The 27049-nt window shown below is 46.6% G+C and overlaps 1 protein-coding gene across 1 annotated transcript in view; it reads left to right on the top strand.

Annotated features, from left to right (window-relative positions):
• Window positions 1-27049, top strand: part of USP9X (ubiquitin specific peptidase 9 X-linked) — a 723495-nt gene that overhangs the window by 562166 nt on the left and 134280 nt on the right. Inside the window, 2 exon segments of the mRNA XM_029603145.1 lie at window positions 24818-25043; window positions 25568-25697. Coding sequence (XP_029459005.1) covers window positions 24818-25043; window positions 25568-25697 — 356 coding nt within the window.

Here is a 27049-nt window from a genome sequence, read left to right as displayed (position 1 = left end):
GTTAGGACTAAAGTGAGTTTTCAATTGGCATGGGAAAGGGACTTGGGTATGGATATCTCTATTCCACAGTGGAAAATGATATTCCAAGGCCGCGGGAAAGGTTTTATAGCTACTTCCCTGATCGAAAATGCTTATAAGATTATGTATAGATGGTACATGTATCCTCAACGGTTGCACAAATTTATGCCTCGGGTTCCTGAATACTGTTGGCGGCGATGTGGGTCTGTGGGCTCTTTTGTGCATATGTGGTGGGATTGTCCCATTTTACAGACCTTATGGGTGGCTATTCGTCATTGGTTGGGGGAGATGTTGCCGGGCTTCCCAGATTTCGGTCCCGCTCAGGCTTTACTTGGGCTTAGGATTCTGGGTATGCCTGATGACCACAATCGGCTGGCCCACTATGTCATACTGGCCACACGCATGGCGATAGCCAGGGCGTGGAAGGATCCCCGGACCCCAACAAAAGCAGAGATACAACAGCAAGTAGAAAAAATATATTTATTGACTAAAATTACGGCTCTTCGACATAACACCAAGCCTAAATTTGACAAAACCTGGCAGTCATATACCAGATGGAAAGCCACTCAATCTACGGCTTCTCTCTGATATGCTCGGAGGTTGTCAATGTAGAGTTGTCTCTTAATTGGGTGGTTGCTTGTGATTCTCTTCTAATATATCAACTTCTTCCCTTGAAGTACCTATGGAGACGGGGGGGGGGGGGGGGGATTGGGGAAGGAAAACACAGTGGGACTTGTATAGTACATATAGCTCCATTATGACACTAATTTTACAGGTGCAATCCGATATCTTTTGTTCTGTTTTGCCTTCTGATATTGTTCTGGACTGTATCCGTGATATTCTGTATTTTGGTTTGTCTATTTGCCACTGTTAATAAATCTTTAAATTACAAAAAAAGAATTAGACCTGTGATGAGGAGACACACAATGTACCAAATGCAAAAAGAACAAAAAGCCTTCTCTATATTAAAAACTGAAGAAGTTCTTGAGAAAAACATTGAAGTGTTACCAGAAAAGAGAGGAAAAACACAATGCATGCAGAATTTCAAGATTCATAACCAAAAGAAAAATCTAATTGAGATGGATAACTCTGTCAACAGTGGCACAACTGCAAAAAGAAAGAGTGAAGTGAATAACAAATCTCAACTAAAGTCTCATAAGGAGTCCAGGAAAAGCAATAACCTTAAAGAGAGTACCTGGAAGGCTATGACCACAAATGCTCATAGTTTGGGAAATAAAATCCCAGATCTGCAGGCCCTAATGACTGAGGCAGAATTGGACATTGTTGCTATCACAGAAACATGGTTCACAGAATCTCATGAATGGGATACAACAATACCAGGCTACAACTTGTTAAGGAAGGACAGAGAGGATAGAAAAGGGGGAGGTGTGGCTCTTTATGTCAGAAACAACATCCAAGCATCTGAGCTGCAAGGAAGTTGGGGTAAGGAAGAAGCTCTATGGGTCGACCTAAAAAAAGATGACGGAGCGTCCATTTATATTGGAGTGGTTTACAGGCCTCCAAACCAAAAGGAAGAGCTGGACAGAGATCTGGTTGAAGACATCCATAAGATAGGTAAGAAGGGAGAAGTGGTGATCGTGGGTGACTTTAATATGCCAGATGTAGACTGGAGATGTGGATCAGCAGTGGACCAATCTAAAAGGAGCAATCACCAAGGCAACTGCTCTATATGTTAGAAATGTAAAGAAAAGCAAAAGAAAATTGAAACCTATCTGGTTCTCAAAGGAGGTGGCTGACAAAATTAAAGCTAAAAGAACAGCATTCAAGAAATATAAAAGATCCCAAAGGGAGGCGCACAAAGAAGAATATTTGTATCAACTGAGGGAGACGAAGAAATTAATCAAGTTGGCAAAAAGTCAAGCGGAAGAGAGGATTGCCAGGGAGATAAAAAATGGTGACAAAACATTTTTCAGATACATCAGCGAAAAGAGAAAGGTCCATAGTGGTATAGTGAAATTGAAAGGTGGTAATGATCAATGTGTGGAGAGAGACGAAGAAATGGCAGAAATATTAAACGAATACTTCAGCTCTGTGTTCACTAAAGAAGACCCTGGAGAAGGACCATCTCTACACAACAAGAAACTGGAGGGAAGTGGAATAGATGAAAATCCTTTTACAGTAGAAAATGTGTGGGAAGAGCTAAAGAACCTGAAAGTGGACAAAGCCATGGGGCCTGATGGGATTCATCCAAGGATATTGAGGGAGCTCAGAGATGTTCTGGCGGGTCCGCTTTGTGACCTGTTCAATAGATCCCTAGAAACGGGAGTGGTGCCGAGTGATTGGAGAAGAGCGGTGGTGGTCCCGCTTCACAAGAGTGGGAACAGGGAGGAGGCTGGCAACTACAGACCGGTTAGCCTCACTTCGGTGGTGGGAAAAGTAATGGAATCACTGCTGAAAGAGAGAATAGTGAACTATCTACAGTCCGGAGAATTGATGGACCAGAGGCAACATGTATTCACCAGGGGAAGATCCTGTCAGACAAATCTGATTGACTTTTTTGACTGGGTAACCAAGGAATTGGATCAAGGAAGAGCACTCGATGTCATATACTTGGATTTCAGCAAAGCTTTTGATACGGTTCCGCACAGGAGACTGGTGAATAAAACGAGAAGCTTAGGAGTGAGTGCCGAGGTGGTGACCTGGATTGCAAATTGGTTGACGGACAGAAGACAATGTGTGATGGTAAATGGAACCTTCTCTGAAGAGAGAGCGGTTTTAAGTGGTGTACCGCAAGGATCGGTGTTGGGACCGGTCCTGTTCAATATCTTTGTGAGCGACATTGCGGACGGATAGAAGGTAAGGTATGTCTTTTTGCGGATGACACTAAGATCTGCAACAGAGTGGACTCGCCGGAAGGAGTGGAGAGAATGAGACGGGATCTAAGGAAACTGGAAGAGTGGTCAAAGATATGCCAGCTGAGATTCAATGCCAAGAAGTGCAAAGTCATGCATATGGGGAGTGGAAATCCGAATGAACTGTATTCGATGGGGGGGGAAAGGCTGATGTGCACGGAGCAGGAGAGGGACCTTGGGGTGATAGTGTCTAATGATATGAAGTCTGCGAAACAATGCGACAAGGCGATAGCAAAAGCCAGAAGAATGCTGAGCTGCATAGAGAGAGGAATCTCGAGTAAGAAAAGGGAAGTGATTATTCCCTTGTACAGGTCCTTGGTGAGGCCTCACCTGGAGTACTGTGTTCAGTTCTGGAGACCGTATCTACAAAGAGACAAAGACAAGATGGAAGCGGTACAGAGAAGGGCGACCAGGAAGGTGTGGAGGATCTTCATCGGATGACGTACGAGGAGAGATTGAAGAATCTAAATATGTACACCCTGGAGGAAAGGAGGAGCAGGGGTGATATGATTCAGACTTTCAGATACTTAAAAAAACTTTAATGATCCAAAGACAACGACAAACCTTTTCCGTAGGAAAAAAATCAGCAGAACCAGAGGTCACGAGCTGAGGCTCCGGGGAGGAAGACTAAGAACCAATGTCAGGAAGTATTTCTTCACAGAAAGGGTGGTGGATGCCTGGAATGCCCTTCCGGAGGAAGTGGTGAAGTCTAAAACTGTGAAGGACTTCAAAGGGGCGTGGGATAAACACTGTGGATCCATCAAGTCTAGTGGGCGTAAATAAAGTGGAGGCAGCAAAACACTGCACGGAGTGGCAGTAGCCACAGAGACATTCACGGAGCGGGATGCCAGTGGCCAGTAGTTGGTGTTCCACCTTCAGGCAGCAAAACACTGCACGGAGCGACAGTAGCCACAGAGGCATTCACGGAGCGGGATGCCAGTGGCCAGTAGTTGGTGTTCCACCTTCAGGCAGCAAAACACTGCACGGAGCGGCAGTAGCCACAGAGGCATTCATGGAGCGGGATGCCAGTGGCCAGTAGTTGGGGTTCCACCTTCAGGCAGCAAAACACTGCACGGAGCGGCAGTAGCCACAGAGGCATTCATGGAGCGGGATGCCAGTGGCCGGTAGTTGGGGTTCCACCTTCAGGCAGCAAAACACTGCACGGAGCGGCAGTAGCCACAGAGGCATTCACGGAGCGGGATGCCAGTGGCCAGTGGTTGGTGTTCCGCCTTCACGGAGGGCTGCCATCTCCAAAAAAAACTAAAACAAGAAACAAACAAACAAAGCAGGGGTGGGTAGGAGTATGGGGCAGGGGTGTGGCCTGCTTGTTGCGGCGGTTGCTACCCCTGTTTGAGCTGGATGTTCACTGGGATGCGGATACAGCGCTGCTCTCTGCATGGAGGAGGGGTGGAAGGGAGTTGGGGCCGGAGGGTGCTGGAAGCCAATAGGGATGGGTGGGAGGGAGAAAAAGGGTGGAGGGAGAAAAAGGGTGGGAAAAAAAATAAAGAAAGAAATAAATGGATGAACTGCGTGGCTTGCTGGGCAGACTGGATGGGCCGTTTGGTCGTCTTCTGCCGTCATTTCTATGTTTCTATGACCCAATACACCGCCAACCTCTGGAAACAAGTCCAGGAGGTGGCGGACAGCCTGCCCCAGCAGCCTCAGGCGGCGCTCATGGCGCTCATCCAGCAGGGCCTTGAATGTGGTAAGCAAGAGGTGCGTGCTACCTACGAAGTCTTTGAGATGGTGGGGCGTGTAGCAATGGTTGGTATCTCTGCCTGCGGTCTGGCCTGGCTTTGGGACCTTCATCCTGAAGTGCAGGACAGACAGTGGCTGACTTGCTTTGCACTGGTGACAAGTGCAAGGAAGCGGTTGCACAGCTGAAGGACTGCCATGAGACCCTTCAGCATTTGTCCACCGGCGCCTCAGCCTCACTGGCTTCTTCCAAAAGGTCATCCTGGATAGGGCTGAGGATATCTTTCTATAGAGCAAAGAAATATTTCCCACCAGCCCCCCGCTCCAGACCGCAGCAGGTGAGTGCTAGGGGCAGATCCCAACAATAGCTGGGCCCCTGCCCACAGTCAGCCCCCCAGGCCAGCCCTGCTATGGGGTTTTGACTGGCAGTGAGGGGGCATAGGCCAGTTGCCTCTGCCGATGCTTGGGGACCCGCCGGTCGGGGATCGGCTCTGCTTCTTTGCATCGCGGCTATGGGCTGAATCTCGTGGAGACTCCACAAGATTTTCCCCGTGGCTGCAGTGGGGTCCCGTCTCACATCCAGAACTACTTCAAGAGGAGGTCTCTTGGCCCTTCTAATGGCTAGAACAGTAGAATTTGTTCCCCGACCCTGCTGCTCCTGAGGGTTTTACTCCTGCTACTTCCTGATTCCAAAGAAAACAGGAGGCCTCTGTCCCATTCTGGATTTGCGGGCTTTGAACAGATTCCTAAAAAGGGAAAAGTTCAAGATGGTATCCTTGGGCACCATAATTCCGCTGTTGCAAAGGGGGGACTGGCTTTGCTCCCTCGACCTAAAGGACGTGTACACCTACATTGCGATTCTCCCCATTCACAGGTGGTATCTTCACTTTGTGATTGGGCTCCAGCATTTTCAATACCACGTGCTTCCATTCGCCTTCGCCTCTGCACCTCTGGTCTTCACGAAGTGCCAGCTTAGGGGTCCAGGTGTTTCCATATCTGGACGACTGGCTGGTCAAGAGTGAGAGACAGGCCAGAGCACTGCGGGCGTTTCACAACACCATTCACGTCTTGAAGCACCTAGGGTTTTTAATCAAATACCTGAAGTCAAATCTCCATCCGTCTGTCATGGTTGGCTTTCATTGGAGCTGTGCTGGATGCAACACAGGCAGCAGCCTTCCTGCCGCACGACATGGTGCTTGCACTGGTTTCCCTGGCAGAGGAGATTCAGCAGTGCCGGTTGGTATTAGCGTGGCCTATGCTGCAGCTTCTAGGACACATAGCTGCGACCGTACATGTCATGGTGGACAGGTTGTGTTTGCCACGGATGCATCCTACCTGGGGGGCTTATGACGGTGGCCTCTGGACCGTGCAGGAGGCTCAGTTTCCGATCAATCTCTTGGAATTGAGGGCGATCCGGTATGCTCTATGGGCCTTCTGGGATCTCTTGGCCAACAAGATCATCCTTGTTCAGTCAGACAACCAGGTGGCTTTGTGGTATGTCATCAAACTGGGTACCAGATCCTCCTTTGCCAGGAGGCAGTGCAAATCTGGAGCTGGACGCTGGCACAGAGGATGTTTCTCTGGGCTGTGTACTTGAGCGCAGAAAATACCCTGGCAGATAGACTGGGTCGCTCCTTCCGGCCCAATGCGTGGTCCCTGAAACAGGAGGTGGCGGACTGGATCTTCCCCGGATGTGGACCTGTTTGCCTTCCCTAGCAATACACAAGTTCCGTGCCGCTTACGGACACCTTTGCCGTCCACTGGGGGACAGGCCTCCTGTATGCCTATCCGCCTCTTCCATTAGAGATGAAGACTCTCCTCAAGCTTTGACAGAACCAGGAGTCCATAATCCTTGTTGCCCCGCTTTGGCCGAGGCAAGTCTGGTTCCCGCTTTTGTGGGAACTATCCAGGCGGAACACGATCCGTCTGGGGACGGCCCCAGACCTCCTCTTATGGGATCTCACCTCCAATAGAGATGAGTTACACAACTTTGGGCCACTAACTGAGAACATCTGTTTTCTAATTGAGACTTTATGTATATCCTGTCTTGAGGGAACTAACATCCGCGCTGCTAATTTTGAGCGAAGATTATGAGTGGGAACATAACCCTTAATCTTGTCCTAAAGATAACATGCACCCCCTCCGTTCAATGCCTTACTCATCAAGGTCATGAGTTTAAAATTAGCTCGCTTTTCAATCGGTAAACAATGAAGATGTCTTAATAGCGATGTAGCACTCATCCTATGTGGGAGGCCAAAAATCAAATGAGCTGCAATATTCTGTATCACCTGTAAACGTAAACTCTTTTTAGGAAGGCCCACCAATACCACATTACAATAAGCTAGATCCGGATAGACCAATGCCCGAAACCTCTTTAAAAAAAAAAAAAAAGTTTGAAGTTGTCTTAATTGTTCTAAGTCGAAGCCACTCTTTTTGAACCATCGAACAAATATAGGACTCCACGGTCAGAGTTTCATAATTTAAAACACCTAAATTCCTTACTTTCTGACTTCTTTCAATAACAGCCTCACCAATCCTCAAACTGTTAAGTTCCTTCAATATTACTTCATGCCCCACACACAACCATTCTGTTTTATGTACATTCACTAAAAGCTTTTGCAAATCAATCCAGGATTTTATTTAACCTACCCGTAATTTTGTTCACAGAAGCCGGTAAATCATCCTGAACTGGAAACAGTAATTGCACATCATCAGAATAGATGTAACCTTCAAACCCGGCTTTCCGGATAAACGATCCCAATGGCTGCAAAAAAAATATTAAACAGTGGGGACAAAGGAGATCCTTGTGGAACCCCACAATCTAGCCTATAAGGTTTTGAAGAGGACTTCTGGGATGACATCATCGGGGCTGGGAGCTTAACTCTGAAGCTCCACACCCCTCCCCCCCCCCCCCAACTCAATCGCTGCCAATCCTCCATTTAATCGGGGCAATTTCAGGCCATCTCCGCAGCTCCTGATAGCCCAAGGTGTGGGCTCCTGAAATGCTGCGTTTTGGGCCGTTTTAAGGCTCAGATGCAGTGCTATGTGCCAGAGAAATGCCAGGCACAGCAAACCACGCTGCACCCAGGCATCCAGGATGGAGGCCGGATTGGAGCCTGCAGCTCAGCTTGCCACAGTATCGTCAGAAGTGCTGCAGCAAATCTCTGCCAGCGTTTCCTCAGCTTTAGATGGCAGGCTTCTCAAGCTGCAGACAGTCTAAGCGGCTGGATCAGGTGGAGCTCCACGTGTCTGACCAAGAGGACCAGCTAACTACTACCAGCAGACAAGTACTTGAGCTAAGGGAGCAGCAGATGGTGTTGGTAGAAAGGCTAGAGGACCAAGAAAATCATAATCGGCGGAATAACATAAAAATTGTGGGATTGCTAGAATCTGTGACTGAGAAGAAGCTGTATGATTTTGTGGAGAATTGGCTGCCTGGCAATCTGGGGCTAACCCTGCCAGCACACCAACTTTGCTGTGAGGGGGCTCACAGGGTGGGCCCTCAGCGTGAGGCTAATAGTCGACCCCGTCCAGTCATGGTCCAGATCCTGAACTGGTCCCATAAAATGCAGCTTATGCGGGCGTACCGGCAGAGGCCGAGTTTGGCGTACCAGGGGAAAAAGATTTTGCTGTTTAACGATTTTTCTGCTGCAGTAGCTGCCCAGCGTAAAGCCATGTCACCAGCGTGCACTGAGCTTCATCACCGTGGTATCTCGTTTGCACTCCTGTTTCCAGCTAAACTGCGGGTGCACCACAATAATAAAACACTTTTCTTTTCTACCAAGGAAGAAGCTGCGGGTTTTCTGTCCTCTCTGGAGCCTGCAAAGAGCACCTGATGGGCTTCTCTGCTTGTTTGAGTTTGATTGAGCTTGTAATAGGCAGCCTTGGCAGCTCAGGATTCGTGCACTATTCGTATACTTAGGACGCTGAAGGGTGCTGCTCAGGGATTGTTTTTGCTGTTAATGATTACTGTTATTTGCAAAACTTTGGCTTTTCAAGCTAATTTCTCATACTGGGTTTAATAAGGTTATCGATCTCTGTGTTATGTCCTTATCTGTGGGTCTGCCCTTGTATTGCCTTACAGGCCATTTGTTTAATTTCAGGTTTTTTGGCAGTGGTTAGGCTGCTTATTTGTAGTGTAAGGGGTGCAGTGGCACAAATGTAATTTCTGTACTCATCTTAACAGATGGAAAGGGGGGTCAGGGGGGAGTCTCCACACCAGGTGGTTTCTCTGTGCCTCTTGGAGTGTGGGTGTATGCAGTTTCAGGGGTTAGTGGTATGTCTGGGTGCGAATGGGATGTGGAGGGAAAGGGGGATAAGGGGGGGGGGGGGGGTCCCTCGAGATTTGGAGACACAGTATATGCTTGTCAGTATTAGTGTGCTTAACAAGGGATTCATTGAATGGTTCTCATGACCCAGGCTTGGGAGCTATGAGATGAGGGAATGTGGGAGTACTCTTACTTATGAGATAGCTGCCTGGCTGCTATGGCTACTGTAAAAATGAATTCACTAAATGCTAATGTTATCGCCTCCCCCATTAAAAGGAAAAAGCTTCTTAAGCTCTTCCAGAGGCTTCACTCCCAAGTGGTATTTCTTCAAGAAACACACCTGTCTGCTACAGAGCATGCAAAATTAAAAAGGGACTAGGTGGGTCAGTGTTACTCTTCTTCTTATTCGGCTAGGAGGCGGGGGGTGGCAATATTTCATAAGCAGTTGCCATTTCAGTTGGAACAGCTCTGGCAGGATGCAGACAGATGCTATGTTATTGTTTTAGGGCAACTGCACCAGCAGAAGTACGCATTCTGCAACATATATGCCCCTAATGACTACCAACATAGTTTTTTTTTACCACGCTCATGGGTAAATTACTGGATTTGCCAGACTGTATGTTAATAATGGGGGGACGGGACTAAATATCAGCCCGGGGGATTTTTTCAAAATAGGCCCATGGGTTATATGCCCGATACCCTTGTCTACTTTCTATGCAGCACATGTTCAACAGCTCCCATAAGCATGGCAAGCTGACCCTTGAGAGATCCATTATGTGACCTGGAGCCAAAATATCTCTTAACATAAATTCCACAATTTTCCTGAATAACTAAGAAGCAGAGCACACCCTAGAGACCATACGCACACAGTCTTACACACTGACTGACACTTTCTCACATGTTGACACACAAATCCTCAGTCTCACACACTTTTTCAGGCACTCACTGACACAAATGCTCAGTCTCATACACTTTGTCTGATGCTCACTGACACACAGATGCTCAGACACACACACACTTTCTCACGTGCTGACACACAAATGTTCAATCTTGCACACATTTTCTCACAATTTTCTCATGCTTACTCACACAGTTACATACTCTCACATACTCTCTCTCCCCCCCCCCCCCCCCCCCCCCCCCAAAAAAAAGTGCCAAAGCAGTAGAAGTGTTTCATCTTGTTAAAACAGCCACTATTGGCACCATTTCTGTATCTGACCATGCCCCAGTTTTGATTACTATGGAACTTGGCAGAGGTTCTCCAGCCACTGCCTCGAGGCATATGTCACCTGATCTTATCCTAGATAAGACTTTTCAAACATACTTAAAGGGACGCTGGGAAGAATATAGTCTGTTTAATTCCACATCAGAAGTCACCCCACGAATTTTATGGGAGGCCGGGAAGGTGGTGTTATGGGGGGATATTATCGCGTATGTGGCTAAACACAATGCGGAGATATTGCTCCTTACCACCAAGTTGAGAGCTGCCCAATCATGCCACATTCAAAACATGTCAGACTCCACTAAAAGTGAGATGAACAGAGTTAGGGAAACTGTGAACATGCTCTTACACCAAAGGGCATCAAAATCATTACGATACTACAAATATAGACTATATAAATTTTGGTTCCCACCCGAGTAAGATGTTGGCTAATTTAGTGCAGGCCCGGGATCCCAAATCTGTTATCACGAGCATCAGAGGACGGGGGGGGGGGGGGGGGGGAATGTGCCAGTCCTCCTGGGACGAGATTACTGAACATTTTCTTGAATACTATTGTACTCTTTATAGCAGTAAACCAAGTGACCCTGCAATTGTGTCCTGTTTTTTTTCATGACCTCCCCTGGCCTTCAATTTCTGCGGACAGATTAGAGGCGCTGAACTCCATAATAAAAGATAGTGAAATCTACGCTATTATCCAGGGCCTATAGCTTGGGAAGGCAGCGGGGCCTGATGGTCTCAGTTCCGGATTTTATAAGATATTGTGATTCCCTTTGCTGCCTACCCTGGCGTCATATATTAACACTCTCCGTGAGGAGACCTTCATAAATCCCCTAGAAAATAGGTCCACCATAGTTCTTATCCCCAAAAAGGGGAAAGATCCTCAGGAGGGTGGGCTCCTATCGTCCCATATCCCTCCTAAATGTTGATCTAAAGATACAGTCAGCTGTCCTGGCGGCTCGCCTTAGTACTCTTTTTGCCTTCTTTGATACATCCTGACCAGACAGGATTTGTCAAGGGGCGTCAGGGGGTAAAGAATGTGCGCCGGCTGATAGCAGCTTTGAGCTATCACCCACAAACAGAAGCTCTCATTCTTAGTCTGGATGCGGAAAAAGCTTTTGACTCCCTGTCCTGGGATTATCTCTTTTGGGTATTGCAGGGCTGCGGGTTTTCTGGCCACTTTGTTACTTGGTTAAAGGTTTTGTATAGTAACCCGAGTGCCAGGCTTTTGATTAATGGGTCCCTGTCTGCCCCCTTTTCTCTGCACTGTGGGATCCATCAGGGCTGCCCACTATCTCCTCTCCTTTTTGTTCTTGCCCTAGAACCTCTGGCTACAAAGGTGCGTCTGGATCCTGACTTTTGGGGGCTTAATATTGGTGGTCGCCAGCTGAAGCTTGCTCTGTTTGCCGATGACCTCTTGCTGTTTGTAGGGAGGCTGCGCCATAGTGTCCCGGTGATCATCCGAACCTTTACTCATTTTCATGAAATTGCAGGCCTTCACATCAATTTTTCTAATCGGAAGCCTTGACCTTTGACCCGCAGCTGCCAAATACTTGGCAGGGAGAATTCCCCTTCATATGGGCCCCAGGGAAATTAAAATACCTGAGGATCTGGGTGCCCCGCGCATTGAAAGATCTTTATGCCCTCAATGTACGGCAAACGTTGGACATTAAGGCAATTGCTCCCTTTGTCTCTTTTTGGGCGAGGGGTGCTGTTAAAGATGGTTATAGCCCCCAAACTGTTATATAAGCTACATATGCTTCCCTGCTGGTTGTCCCATAAAGGCCTGATGTGGTTCGCTCGATTTTTCAAACGTTTCTATGGGCTCGGTGCTGGGCGCACATAAACTATTCTACGCTTCAGAACGTCTCGGAAGCTGAAAGGCTGGGGCTCCCTGATTTTCGAATATATAATGTAGCATGTCAGTTACGTTTCGTGGAGGAGTGGCTGACTGGCACATATGCTTATTGAGAAGATGGCCTCTTGCTTTGTATGATGGTGCCTTAGGCTTCCCTGTTCCTTATACAGGCGCGCCCGCAGACTTTACAGACTTTGGACATTCCCAAACACTTTATTACTCCATGTCGTAAGGCCTGGGCCTGGCTTCGCTCCCAAGAAGGCCTGCCTGGGACATTCTCCCTTTTGCTTCCGCTGCTGGGAAATAAAGATTTTGTGCCTGGCCAAGAGTTCGGAGGCATCTTTGCTACTTGGAGGACACAGGGGATACCCTTCATTTATCATCTGTATGACTCTGACCACCCCACTCTTCAGTCATTTGACAATTTAATGTGGACATCACCTTCCATCAGTGAGCATCCTACTGGACTTCAGCAGGGATAGAGGATGTCACGCCGTGCTTTGACTTATTTATTTATTTATTTATTTATTTATAATTTTTATATACCGACATTCTTACATTAAAATGCAAATCATACCGGTTTACATAAAGCAGGAAAAATATTTCCATAGTCAAATACAGAGAACATAAAAAAACTTGCGTGTTTCAAGTCCATGTACACTCATGTTCCTGATCCTACCCTTCGGGAGTTGCAGTTTAGGATACTGCATCACGCTATCTGCGACAACGTTCACTTTAAAATGGGCCGGTTGCCTTCTATGATTTGTATTAAATGTAATCAAGCAGCTGGAACTTTATTTCATTGCCTGTTCACATGCACAAGTTTGAAGGTGTATTGGGATGCAATGTTGGAGTTTATTTCTCGATGTATGGCAATTCGGCTTCCAACGGCGGGCACGTTATTGTTGTCCGGATTGAAAGGCTTGTTACAGCGCTATTCCCTCTCGAAGGATAGGTTTGGCCAAATAGCTATCCTATTTGCCTGTTGAACAATTTTGGACCACTGGATCGAACCCTTAACTACACTGTCGTTGGTTGCCTGGCACCATCGGCTCGCTGCTGGTATGCAGATGGTGGCTGAACCTCAAAGAAGGGCGTCGAAAGATGAGTAAGGAATACTGCAATATATGGGCTGTTTGCTACACCTTATTGCCAACAGACATTCAGAGTCATCTGATAGCCCTTGGTTACTCACCTTCATGGACATAATACTGTGTTCTCCTATTATAGTTTGTGTATTTGCCTTATATCATACAGAGGGGAGGGTGGGAGGGGTGGTGATGAATGTTTGTTGATGTGAGTGAGATGCATGGGTAGTGAGTCTGATGGCCTTGGTTGTTGGTGTCTGCTTAGTAAAGGGAACTGGGAGGGTGGGGGTTCATAGAAGCACTTGGAAAAGGAGGGATGCATCAAGTAATTCCATATCTCTGAAGTTTTGTATTTTGTCCTATCTTGTCTCGAACTGTTGTGACCGCATTTGATATTGTTCTTGTTGCCTGTCTCAGAAATAAAAAGTATTTTGGGGAAAAAAAAAGGTTTTGAAGAGACAAACCCCCCCCCCCCCCCCTTTACATGTACCATGGAGAAACGTCCTGCCAAGAAAGAGGATAGCCAATCCCAAACCTTGCCCCAAAACCTAACTTACACTGCGCCAAAAGCAAATTATGATCAACCAAATCAAAAGCACTGGACAAGTCTAACAAAATCATCACCACAGATACTCCCTTGTCTTTATATTTCAGTAACACATCTTGTATAGATGCCATTACCGTTTCAGTACTATAAACCTTCCTTCTAATACTTTGGCCAAAAAAGGACAGTTAGAAATAAGACGATAACTGGCACAGTTCAAATTATCGAAGGAAACCCATTTTAATATTGACTGTTTCAACACTTTTGGCAAACAAACCTCCTCCAAAGATAAATCGACTGTCAACTGCAATCTGGACAACAAATTTTCTGGTATTGATTTGATCATGGGTATAACTCATAAGTGGTAACTTTACAATTTTGCAACACATTCTGCAACTCAAGAATGCCCACCCTTCAAATTGGAGCAATTCTATTCTGTATCTATTGCCATCTAACTCTGTCAGAACCAAATCCATATCTTTCCTACCACCCTCATTTCCTCCTAACTCGGACACAATCAGGCCGATGCAGAGCATACCGTTTACCATGCAATTGGCCATGCGTTTCTGACCCACATCTATTACCCCTTATACTATTTTTCTACCCCTAACCCGCTGACCCTGACCAAATCCTAAAACCTCAAGGGAGAAACAGATCAAATGAGGATCAGACCCAAGGCACCTCTCTCATACAAGATTCTCAAATTCCCAGCTTCTACCATTCCCGTGGGGGCAACTATTAAATATAAGGTATGACCCTATCGATGCATAGGAAAATCTACCAATTTGGTCAACCCAAAAGAAACTAATAAATTCAAGAAATCTTGAACCACCCTACAAGATTTATCTTCAACATGAAGATTAACCTACTATGACAAGCTTAGAAAAATGGAGTGTCATGGCCCCAATAAGCTCAGACACTTCCTGAATCTTACCTGAAATTGCTCCTGGGGGTAAATATAACAAAAGTTACCCCAACTGATATTTCCCCTGTTCAATAGACCAGCTACCTCACCCCCCCACCCCCCCGCCCCACCCTTCTTTGATCAAATATAATATTAAACTCCATCGGGCAGAGCAGCGGAAAAAGGGCAACAGAATTCTCACTTAACCACGTTGTAAAAAACACAGAATCTACCCCCTCTGTCTCTATTAAATCATATACTAAAATAGGCTTATTTCCTACCGATCTAGTGTTCAATAACAATCACTTAGCCTCTCTCATATCTTCCCTCTTATTGAACAAACTCTGAGTGTGTACATGCCACATTTTTAAACCATCCACCCTCCCTGCGACTTCTCACCTTAATGCAAGCATTCCCTCTATATTTCCCCTTCCCACTAACCCAAGGGATAGACAGCAGTCCCAAACACATATTGAAATAAAGTACCACCCACAATAAAGAGAATGTACAAAAAATGCAAAGATATACAAAGATATCTAAAACTCCCAATGAAACTGAAAGGGTCTCACTAAGGGGCATGTCCCTTAAGCGTGCTGCAGTGGAATGCCGCAAGCGGTGGCACAGCATTCCTAAAAACCTCTCCCAGATGGCTCGTGAGGTGGGAGCACTGACGTCAGGCAGGGGGAGGGACAAACGGCCCCGTGAAGCCTCCTAAGAATATTGTGGCAGTCCTGGTGCACGAGATCATTAGAAATTGCTGCTGAAGATATGGGAATACCCCCTCTCAGTGCCTCCCATTAATAAGGCAGACTGTGTCTTATCTCATCCAGAAGGCTGCCGGATTCGATAAGCATCAGCTGCCCCACCAGTTGGTGGTGGTCAAATCCGCCCTCAAGAAGGCCAAGCACTCTTGGACTCCTTTGGTGTCCATGGGGAAAGACTAGAGAGTGATGGACATTCTTGTGAGGAAGGTATTTCAAGGCACCATGCTCATTGCCTGCATTGCTGCCTGTCAGTTCTATATGAGCCAGTACTTGCAGGACATCTGAAAGCAGGTGCTGGAAGTGACTGAGCAGCTGCTTCGACAGCAGCAGGAGACACTCATGTTGCTGATGCATAAGGGCCTGGAGTGCAGAAAACACAAGATCTATGTGACCTATGATATTAAGACAGCATCGAGAGTCTCTGCAATGGGAATCGGTGCCCGCAAAATGGCATTGCTGCGGGCCTCGAATCTCCAACTAGAGATACAAGAGTGACTCACTGAAATGCCGTGCACTGGTGAAAAAGTCTTCGGAGATAGGATGAGGGATGCTCCAAGGCCATCATGAAACTCTCAAACAACTCTCTGCCAGTACTCTGGACCCGTCCTCCTCCTCTAGGAGGCTGTCAAGGCCGGGGCAAAAAGGAAGTACTATCCTCCGCCTCCTCGATCCCATCCACACCATCAGAGCTCCTGTGGCTGTCCCAGGCTGCAGAGAGCTCTCAAGCCCCAGCCAGCTTCTCAGTCAACTTCGGGGATTGGGTTTTGGCAGTGCTGTAGGGAGCATAAGCCATTTGACCATACCCAGGGCGAAGGACCCTCCAGTCGAGGGCAGGTTGCACTTCCTTGTGAACCAATAACCCAGTATAACCTCGACCAGTGGATTCTATCCATCACCCAACAGGGGTACCAATTAAATCTGTTGGGTGTCCTGCCAAATTGCCCTCCGTGCCCATTTTGAGGGTCCATGGTGCATCAGGAGGTACTACAAATGGAGCTCTCCTCCCTTGTGAAACATCTGGAAGCAGTGAAGGTGGTAACTGAGCAGCTGTTTCAACTGCAGCAGGACTCCCTCACGATGTTGGTGCATAAGGGCCTGGAGTGTGGAAAATATAAAGTCCATGCGACCTACAATGCTTTTGAGACAGCATCGAGAGTCTCTGCAGTGGGAATCGGCATCAACAGAATGGCATTGCTGCGGGCCTCAAATCTCCAACCAGAGGTATAGGAGTGACTCGCTTATGTGCCGTGTACTGGAGAGAATCTCTTCTGAGATAGGGTTAGGGAGACTGTGGCCTAACTTCATGATCACCATGAAACCCTCCAATAGCTCTCCGCCAGTACTTTGGACCTGTCCTCCTTTTCTAGGAGGGCCAGCAAGACCAGGGTCAAGGAAGTCTTTCACCAAAGGAAGTACTATCCACAGACCCCTCACTTCCATCAACACCATCAGGGCTCCCGTGGCCGTCCTAGGCAGCAGAGAGCCCCTAAGCCCCAGCCGGCTCCTCAGTCAACTTCGGGGACAAGGTTTTGACTGGGTCATGGGGTCATGCTCACAGCCTGGATGTTGAGAGGTTAATCCTACAGCCACTTGATCTTTCAAAGGATGTGTCTCGGGTCCTGGTGACTTCTAGAAAGCTTTCCACTAGAAGTCCTGCAGACTGAAGTGGAGGAAGTTTTCCATGTGGTGTGAGCAGAAGGCCCTAGATCCAATCTGCCACACACAAATACTGCTTGACTACCTCCTAAACCTTTCAAAGGCTGGCTTAAAGACCAACTCCTTTAGAGTTCATTTCCATGCAGTTGGCGCATACCAAGAAGGTGTAAATGATACGCCCATCTCTGTACAACCTATAGTTTTACGTTTCATGCAGGGCCTGTTTCAATTGAAGCGCCCCTAAAGCCTCCCGCTCTGTCTTGGGATCTCAATTTGGTGTTTGCTCAGCTGATGAAAGTTCCTTTTGAGCTGCTGCTACACACATGTAACCTGAAGTACTTGACCTGGATGGTCATATTTTTGGTGTTGGTCACTTCAACATGCAGGGTCAGCGAGCTCCAGGCCTTAGTGACTTATCCACCTTATACTAAGTTTTGTCATGACAGTGTGGGCTTGTGAACACAGCCGAAGTTCCTGCCTAAGGTGGTGATGGATTTCGATCATAACCAGTCAATTGTCCTGCCAATTTTCTTTCCCAGGCCCCATTCGCACAAAGGTGAACAAGCATTGCACAGTTTGGACTGCAAGCGAACCTTAGCCTTCTGTCTGGAGCAGATAGAAGCCCATAGCTAGTCCACTCAACTTTTTATTTCTTTTGACAAGAATAGGTTGGGCATTGTCGTTGCTAAACAGACACTATCCACTTGGCTAGCAGATTGCATCTCCTTCTGTTATGCTTAGGCGGGACTGCATGTTGCGGGTTATGTCGAGGCTCATTCTGCTGGAGCCATGGCAGCATCGATGGCCCACTAGCAAGCAGTTTCTGTGGAGGAGATCTGCAAGGCTGCGACATGAAGTTCTCTCCACGCATTCACATCTCATTACGGTCTGGATAGGGATGGCCAACGCCACAGTAGGTTCAACCAGTCTGTCCTACGGAACCAGTTTGAGGCATGGAACCCAACTCTCCTGCCTAGGGCCCATTGTTTGGCTTCAAGCTGTCTCCCCTTCTGTTACCAACAGCACTGGTGGTGTTGTGCCCGTTGGCACTTGGTTGGGTATCTTGTCCCCTTTTGTGTTGGGGAGCAGCCCTTAGCTAGGGATTCACCCATGTGTGAGGACTACGATCCTGCTTGTCCTCCAAGAAAGCCGAGTTGCTTACCTGTAGCAAGTGTTCTCCAAGGACATCAGGATGTTAGTCCTTATGAAACCCACCAGAGTTGGATTTCTCTTATTTTTTTATTTTTAAACATAATTCTATGTTAGAGACTGAAAAAAGGGGAACCCGCATGGACGCATGGATTAGGGCATGCTGGGCATGCTCAGTGTGCCTAGTCAAAGTTCTAGAAACTGACATGTTTCCGCATCAGGGCTCCATCTGATGTCACCTATGTGATGACTAACATCTTGCTGTCCTCAGAGAACATCCGTTATAGGTAAGCAACTCTGCTTTTTCTCCCAGGACAAGCAGGATGGTATTCCTCACATGTGGGTGCCATCATCAGACGGAGCCCTGTCACAGAACACTTTTGTCAAACTTTCTAGAACTTTGGCACACTGAGCATGCCCAGCATGCCATAATCCCTGTGGCCACAGGGGTCTCCCTTCAGTCTCTCTTTTTCCACGCTGCAGTTTGCCTCGCGGGTTAGGAGCTCTGTGAGATTTCTCTCACCTATTTTTCCTCACGGAAAAACTTGAAGTTTTACTTCTTTAAAAGTTCCCTAACAGGGGTCTCCCATCCCGCTTCGTTCCCTCCGACGCTTGGTGAGTACTTTTCCCGTGTCTCCAGTCGGTTCCCACAGGCCACAGATTGTTTCGTGCCCTTTTTATCAGCATGGCGACCGAGTTCAGAAAATGCCCAGAGTGTCCGCGAACAATGTCCATCACGGACCCTCACACTATGTGTGTTCTGTGCCTGGACTCGTCACACGATGTCCATCCAGTGTCCCGATTGTGCCCAAATGACTCCAAAAGGCAGACATGCCCGTCTGGATAAGATGGAGACACTCTTCAAATCAGATTTAACTCCATCGACTTCTGCACAGTCACCACCGGCGAGTAAAGGTCCTTCCACCGACGAGTCTCGCCAGGAGTAGCAGGGAGATGGTAACCATCCATCACCGACACCTTCCAGGGCATCAATAGTGTCATCCTCGGTGCCGGGGAAAGACCAGACCGAGCACCAAGGGAAGCTGCCACCGCCGTGATTCCACTCCCAGTGCCGGCACCGACATCACAGCGACATCGATGGCCATCAAGCCGCCTTCGAAGAGGGCCTGGGCAGAGGAGACCCCATCCTCCTCTGCCCCCGAGACATTCCTCACCGACATTGGTGCCGGGTACTGTGCCTCCACAAACTCCTGTGGAAGAGTCACTAACGCCTAGCCTGCCTCCCCCTGTAGCTGCGCTATCCACACCAGCTTTCAGGGAGGAACTGGACATCCTTGTCTGCCAGGCAGTCCTCTATGCCTTTCGGAACCTGTAACCGCCAGCGATGCCGGCCCTCACTCTGGCACCGACCCCGGAACCATTGATATTTGCACCGCTACTGGACCGACTTGATACCCTCATCGGTGCTTTTCCGACTCAGCCCGTTCCATCGGCACCGAGTTGGCCATCGAGACCTCCGCAGCTCCCGATACCCATTCCAGGCTCCTCTGAGGAAGACGACACTACTTCCAGTCCGACTCCAGCTCCAGGCCCATCGATGCTGGAACCGCGTCCAGGTCCATCGGGACTCTCGGGACCTAATCGTCCACCGTTCCCCTCTGCCATTGATTCTATCGAAGCCTCCATCGATGCCAATACACCCTCCATCAAAGCCTCCATCGATGCCCACACGCCCTGGAATGTTGGACATTCTCCCTCCTTCTGGATCTCGACATGAGACTTCCTATGACCCATGGGAGGATGTGGATACAGGTACCTCTATATCAGAGGACTTGCTCTCAGAGCCTTCTCCTCCAGAGGAAAGACGGCGGTCTCCTCCTGACCTTTCCTTCGCCAACTTTATCAAGGAAATGACCGAAACCATCCCCTTCAACCTAGTGACGGAGGAGGACACCCATCACAAGACTTAGAGGTTCTGCAGTTTGTTGATGCCGCCAAGGAAATTATGGCCATTCCAATGCATGAAGTCCTGTTGTATCTCCTATACCGCCTATGGGAGCATCCTGGCACTGTCCCACCAGTCAACAGGAAAACAGATGCAACATATCTAGTTCAACATGCTCCCCAGGCTTTCAAAAACCACAACTGCCTCATCAATCTATTGTGATGGAATCTGCACAGAAAAAGGCAAAACGATTACGTCCGCATTCCTCAGCTCCTCCTGGTAAGTAAGGACCAGAAGTTCTTAGATGGACTGGGTCGAAAAATCTTCCAAGGCTCTATGTTGGTATCCCGTATAGCCGCCTACCAGCTATATATGACCCAGTACCAGAGAAACCTTTGGAAACAGGTCCAAGATTTTGCAGACTCCTTGCCTTAACAACAACAGGAAAGCCTGACTGCCATTATCCATAAGGGCCTCGAAGCAGGGAAGAGTGAAGTAAGAGTGGCATATGACTCCTTTGAGACTGCTTCCCGGTTGTCAGCAACAGGAATCAGTGCTAGAAGATGGGCCTGGCTGAAAGCTTCTGATTTAAGACCTGAGGTCCAAGACAAGCTTGCTGATCTCCCGTGCATTGGAGACAATCTCTTTGGTGATAAAATACAAGACGCAGTGACTCAGTTGAAAGACCACCACGAGACCCTTCGTCAATTGTCTACAGTCACGATGGACTCTCCCTCCTCATCCCGCAAAAGCATGAGAAGGGACCCCAGAAGACCATTCTATCGATCACGCAAATATTATCCTTCTGCATCTAGAGCAAGACCAGCCAGAGCCCCTCAGAGGGGACATACACACCAGCCCAAAGCACCCAGAGCACAACCAGCCCAACAAACTAGTCCAGCCTCCGGATTTTGATGCGTTTCCAGAGAACAGCAGACACTAGTCCATGAACCCAAACCCAGAAATACCTGTAGGAGGCCGATTGCGCCACTTCAAAAACAACTGGCGCCGCATAACAGCAGGTCAATGGGTAATATCCATCATAGCCCAGGTTTACCGTTTAAACTTCCTCACAGTACCCCCGGACTCTCCACCCAGTCCACTGTGGGCCCAAAAAGACCACACATTGCTTCTAGAGTCAGAACTTTCCACCCTTCTGCGAACCAGGGCCGTAGAAGCTGTCCCCCTGAAAAAGAGGGGTAGAGGGTTCTACTCATGTTATTTTCTGATTCCAAAAAAATCGGGCAGTCTCCGCCCCATCCTAGACCTCCGCAATTTCAACAAATTTCTCCAAAAAGAAAAACTCAGGATGGTATCTCTCGGCACCATGCCTCCCCTACTACAACAAGGAGATTGGCTCTATTCTATGGACCTTCAGGACTCCTACGCACTTATCACCATGTTCCCACATCACCGCAAAAACCTGCGCTTCATAGTGGGTCACAAGCATTTTCAATACTGATTTCTGCCATTCGGTCTGGCCTCAGCGCCTCGAGTGTTTACAAAGTGGCTAGCACTGGCTGCTGCACATCTACGCAGAAACACAGTACATGTGTTTCCTTACCTGGACGACTGGCTAATAAAGAGTCTGTCCAAGCTAAAGCTCACTATGAATCTTCTACACTTGCTAGGATTTCTGATCAATTACCAGAAATCCCACCTGACTCCATCTCACCTCCTTACCTTCATCGGAGCAGATTTGGACACCACAGTCATAAAAGCCTTCCTGCCCAACGACCACGCAGACATACTCTCCAAGTTGGCTGCATCTCTGCGCACATACAAAACAGCCTCAGCCCATCAATTCCTCACGTTGCTGGGCCACATGGCTTCCATGGTACACGTCACTCCTATGGCCAGGTTAGCCATGAGAATAACTCAATGGACTTTGAAATCTCAGTGGTACCAAGTCACTCAACCTCTTTCATCCCAGAGCCATGTAACCGACCAGCTGCGTCTGTCACTTCTCTGGTGGACAAAGTCAACTTGCAGACAGGTCTACACTTCCAGCAACCAGTTTCTCGAGTGACCTTAACTACCGACGCATCCAACTTGGGTTGTGGGGAGCTCAGGTGAACAACCTTCAAACTCAAGGAACTTGGACACAGCTCATAGCAAAGTTTCAGATCAACTCCCTAGAGCTATGAGCCATATGTTATGCTCTATATGCGTTCCAGGACTGCCTTTCACACAAGACTGTTCTCATACAGACAGACCTCACAGTTGCAATGTGGTACTTGAACAAACAGGGAGGCACAGGCTCTTACCTCCTTTTCCAAGAAGCTGCGCAGATCTGGGCCTGGGCCCTTGCACACTCCATGCATCTCCGGGCCACTTATCTGGCAGGCATACAGAACATAGTAGCAGATCATCTCAGTCGATGTTTCCATCCCCACGAGTGGTCTCTGGATCCCGGTGTAGTGAGCAAAATCTTCCCAACGCTGGGGTCAACCAACCATCGACCTCTTTACATCCGAACTAAATCACAAAGTGGACAGATTCTGCTCCCTGCACAGGCAACAAAACACGTTAGCCATGGACGCCTTCGCTCGCCCCTGGAACGCAGGCCTCCTATACGCGTATCTTCCGATACCACTGATAGTCAAAACTCTCGTGAAGCTACAACAGGACAAAGAATCAATGATACTCATAGCCCCGTACTGGCATCGACAAGTATGGTTTCCCATGCTTCTCGACCTCTCCATCCGAGAACCAATCTCATAACTCAGAACCAGGGCATGTTACACCACCCAATCCTTCAGACCCTATCCCTCACAGCCTAGATGTTGAAAGCCTGATCCTACAACCGCTCAATCTTTCAACTAAGGTCTCTCAAGTGCTTGTAGCTTCACAAAAACCTTCCACACGAAAATCCTATCTTTCTAAGTGGAATAGATTTACTACGTGGTGCACGCAAAAAGGTATTGACCCCTTTTCCTTCCCCACTCCATCTCTGACTATCTCTGGCTCCTTTCAGACTCTGGTCTCAGACTTCCTTGGTAAGAGAAAACCTCAGTGCCATCTCAACATACCACAAGAGAGTAGAGGATGCCCCAATAATGGAGCAACCCCTTGTGAGTTGGTTTATGAGAGGCCTACTACAACTTAAGCCCCCTCTACGGCCACCAGTTACCGAATGGGACCTAAACATAGTACTTACAAGACTCATGCGTTCCCAGTTTGAGCCTTTGCACTCCTGTGATGATAAATTTCTTACATGGAAAGTTCTTTTCCTAGTAGCCATTACATTTGCTCAAAGGGTCAGTGAGTTACAAGCCCTTGTCATATACTCACCTTATACAAGGTTCCTCCATGACCAAGTGGTCCTCCGTACTCTCCCTAAATTCCTTCCCAAGGTGGTAACCGACTTTCACTTGAATCAGTCATCCCAGATCCATAGATTTACTTGCCCACCTTTTTCCCAAGGCCTCACTCTCACCAGGGCGAAAGAGTTTTACACACCTTGGATTGTAAACGTGCACTTGCATTTTACCTAGACCGCACTGCAGTCCATAGGAAATCCACCCAACTCTTCGTTTCTTTCGATAAAAACAAACCGGGAGTTGCAGTGGGCAAACAAACTCTCTCCAACTGGCTAGCAGACTGTATCGAATTCTGCTATGAGAAAGCAAGCCTTCCTATTCAGGGATAAGTGGAGGCACACTCAGTATGAGCCATGGCAACGTCCGTAGCACACTATCTTTCAGTACCCATTGCTGAGATCTGTAAAGCCGCAACATGGAGCTCTCTTCACACATTTGCAGCTCATTACTGCCTGGACAAGGAAGGATGTCAAGACTCTGCCTTAGGCCAATCAGTCTTGAACTTATTTCCAGTATAATCCCAACTCCTTCCACATCTATCTGCCGTGATTTCAGGCTGCCTCATTTTCCCAACAGTACACCAGTTGTGCCTGTTGCACAAGTTGTATGCTGTTGGTCCAAATTAAATATGAGTCAGCCTGTAGCTTGCTAATTACCCACATGTAAGGACTACCATCTTGCTTGTCCTGGGAGAAAGCAGAGTTGCTTACTGTAACAGGTGTTCTCCCAGGACAGCAGGATATGGTCCTTACGAAACCCACTCGCCACCCCGTGGAATAGGGTCCGAAACCGTTTTATTTTTTCACTCGTACCTTTTGCTACAAACAAGACTGAAGGGGGGAGACCCCTGTGGCCACAGGGATTATGGCATGCTGGGCATGCTCAGTGTGCCAGTCAAAGTTCTAGAAACTTTGACATAAGTGTTCCGTGACAGGGCTCCGTCTGATGACGTCACCCACATGTGAGGATTACATCCTGCTGTCCTGGGAGAACACCTATTACAGGTAAACAACTCTTTCTCCCTTGCTTGGAGAAAGATCTCCTGTATAACTGTCTTCCCTTCTAGTAGCCAAAACTTTGGTAAAACTTAAAGGAAATAGATCTATGAATAACATAAGCCATATACTGGCTGAAAGCAGTGTGATTTCCTCTGCTACGTGTGATATCCCGTGTATAACCTATTATGCTAGGACCTTCAAACCTAATAACCTAAAACTAGTACTTGTTAATTCATCCAGCATCCAGTCTCCAGTCCTCACAAGAGTCTTTCAGTTCCACATTTGATAGCAGGAAATGTGATACAGAAGCTTGACTTTGTACTGTTGTCAACAGAGAACAGTAATTGCTTGTAAACATTTTTGCTTTTAGTGTGTTAAATTCATCCTTTGATCCTTTTCCTGGGCTATGTAGTGGTGCAGTTACTTAAGTAGATATATTTTGGAAAGTATGATACTCTGAGCAGAGCTTTCCTATGAAAAGGGGAGGAGACAGTTTGAAAGAAGTAAAATGTTGTCCTTATGATTAATACTGTATGTTATATACCCTGTCTTAGGTATGATGCTATATGTATCCTCCTTCGTCACAGTAAGAACGTGCGTTGTTGGTTTGCACACAATGTCCTTTTCGCTTATGCAAACCGATTCTCAGAATATCTTCTGGAATGCCCTAGTGCAGAAGTGCGAGGTGCATTTGCGAAGCTGGTAGTATTTATTGCACATTTCTCATTGCAAGATGGCCCATGTTCTTCACCTTTTGCTTCTCCTGGTCCTTCAAGTCAGGTATTCATCCAGTTACCAATTTTTTCAACTTTCTGAAATTTGTTTGAAACTGCAGTTATTCCTATCTTAACCCATTATGTCCCAGTGTCCTATTTAGAGAACAGCTTCTAAAAAACATAATGTTGGCTCTAATGGGTTAAGAACCTATAAACTCATTTCAGTATTTCAGATGCAATCTCAAGTATAACTTTCTCCTCTTACTCAGATATAGTTATGGTTTTCTCTTGAGAATTTTTCTCCTTTCTGGGCTAGTGTAATTAAAATCCTGTTATGTACTATGCTGTATGGTAATAAGTACTTACATTAACAATAAAGCTCTGACTTCAGTTCAGCTTGTTTTTCTTTGCTGTGATTTCAAAATTAACATGATTTCACAGTCTTATTAGATGGCTAAGTAAGCAAAATCTAGTTTGAGTATATCAAGTCTTAATATATTAAAAAAATATATATACCTAGTCAGTGATACTAGTTGTCAGCATGGTGAATTTGATATTTCCTTGACCTAATTGTTTTTCCCCGTTTAGGCCTTTGATAATCTAAGTTTGAGCGATCACTTGCTGAGAGCAGTACTGAACCTTCTCCGAAGGGAAGTGTCAGAGCATGGACGTCACTTACAACAATATTTCAATCTGTTCGTGATGTATGCCAACCTCGGTAGGAAAAACACCACCCATTTGTACATAATCATGGCTGTATGCATTGCATAGAGAAACCTAATTTATATTCCAAAGCAGATTTTATACCAAATGGCAAGTAGGATCATCAGATTGCTCAGTGCTGGGAATTGACAAAACCATATTTTTGCAGACCTTAGCTGATAAATTCTTGGAGAATAGATTTTGTTTAAAGGGTTGTCAGGATGATTTGTTATAGGAAACGACACTCTTGGAGAAAAGGATCATGGTAGTGTCTTTTTATCATTTATTAATGTCTTTTGTATTTTTTTTCTCTCTACGGTGTTTTTCCTATATAAACTTGAAGGAGCTTGAGCCTTGGTGTATCTCATTTACAATGCCTGACATTTGCTTGCAGTTAGCTTTAGTAAAGCACAGCAGGCTAGACCAGTACTATTACTTGGATTTGCATATCTTTCCTGCTGCACAAGAAAGTAAAATAGGATAAATTGCAGAACTAAACAAAAAATCTTTAGATGTGATCACTGTAAAAGCATTAAATGTAATTATCTTTACACTAATTACATTTAAACTTTTATCAGAGATCTGCAGAAATGACCACTTTTATAGTAATTTTCCTTCAACAGTAACAAGATAACAATATCTTGCTGAACTAGTTAATGAAAAACTTCAGCTAAGCTTTTGCATGTAGATTATTGTGGTATTTTAGATGAAAATTGATTTTATTGCTCCTTCTATGCATGTGACTGTATATACACAAGGTGAACAATTAAAAAACATAAAATTTATACCAAGTTTTTGATGTTGACAGGACAATATAAAGTTAAAAATTGCAGCCAGTTGCAAGACTATTTATCTGGCGCCAGTAAATATGAACACATCACTCCTGCATTGAAAGCACTACACTGGCTACCAATACAATCAAGAATCCAATATAAAGCATTAATGATCATGTTCAGTAACATTAACCTAAATAACAATGATCTGCTTCGGGTGTCCCTTAAACAGCACAAACCTCAACGAACTCTGAGATGACAAAATAAAGGTCTCCTCTCAATCCCAACCTTACAAACCTCTCACTTGTCGCAAACAAGAGAAAAAGTGCTGAACTATAGAATTCTATGCCTGAAGACTTAAGAACTACAACAGACAAAAATTCAAACGGGACCTGAAAACATGGCTGTTCCGAAATGAATATAACATAAACTGTCTGATTACTTAATCTCATAATAAAATAAACTGTATGATTTCTCAAATCCATAATATCAAAATATCATACTCCAATAGAATGATTCCCATGAAAATTATAGTTATGAAACCGATTGTATGAATAGTCTTTACCATCTCCTACACTCAATTCCTGTGAACCAT

Source organism: Rhinatrema bivittatum, chromosome 5 (genome assembly GCF_901001135.1).
Source record: "Rhinatrema bivittatum chromosome 5, aRhiBiv1.1, whole genome shotgun sequence".
Classification (NCBI taxonomy): Eukaryota; Metazoa; Chordata; class Amphibia; order Gymnophiona; family Rhinatrematidae; genus Rhinatrema; species Rhinatrema bivittatum.
This window is presented reverse-complemented; position numbering and strand designations above follow the sequence as displayed.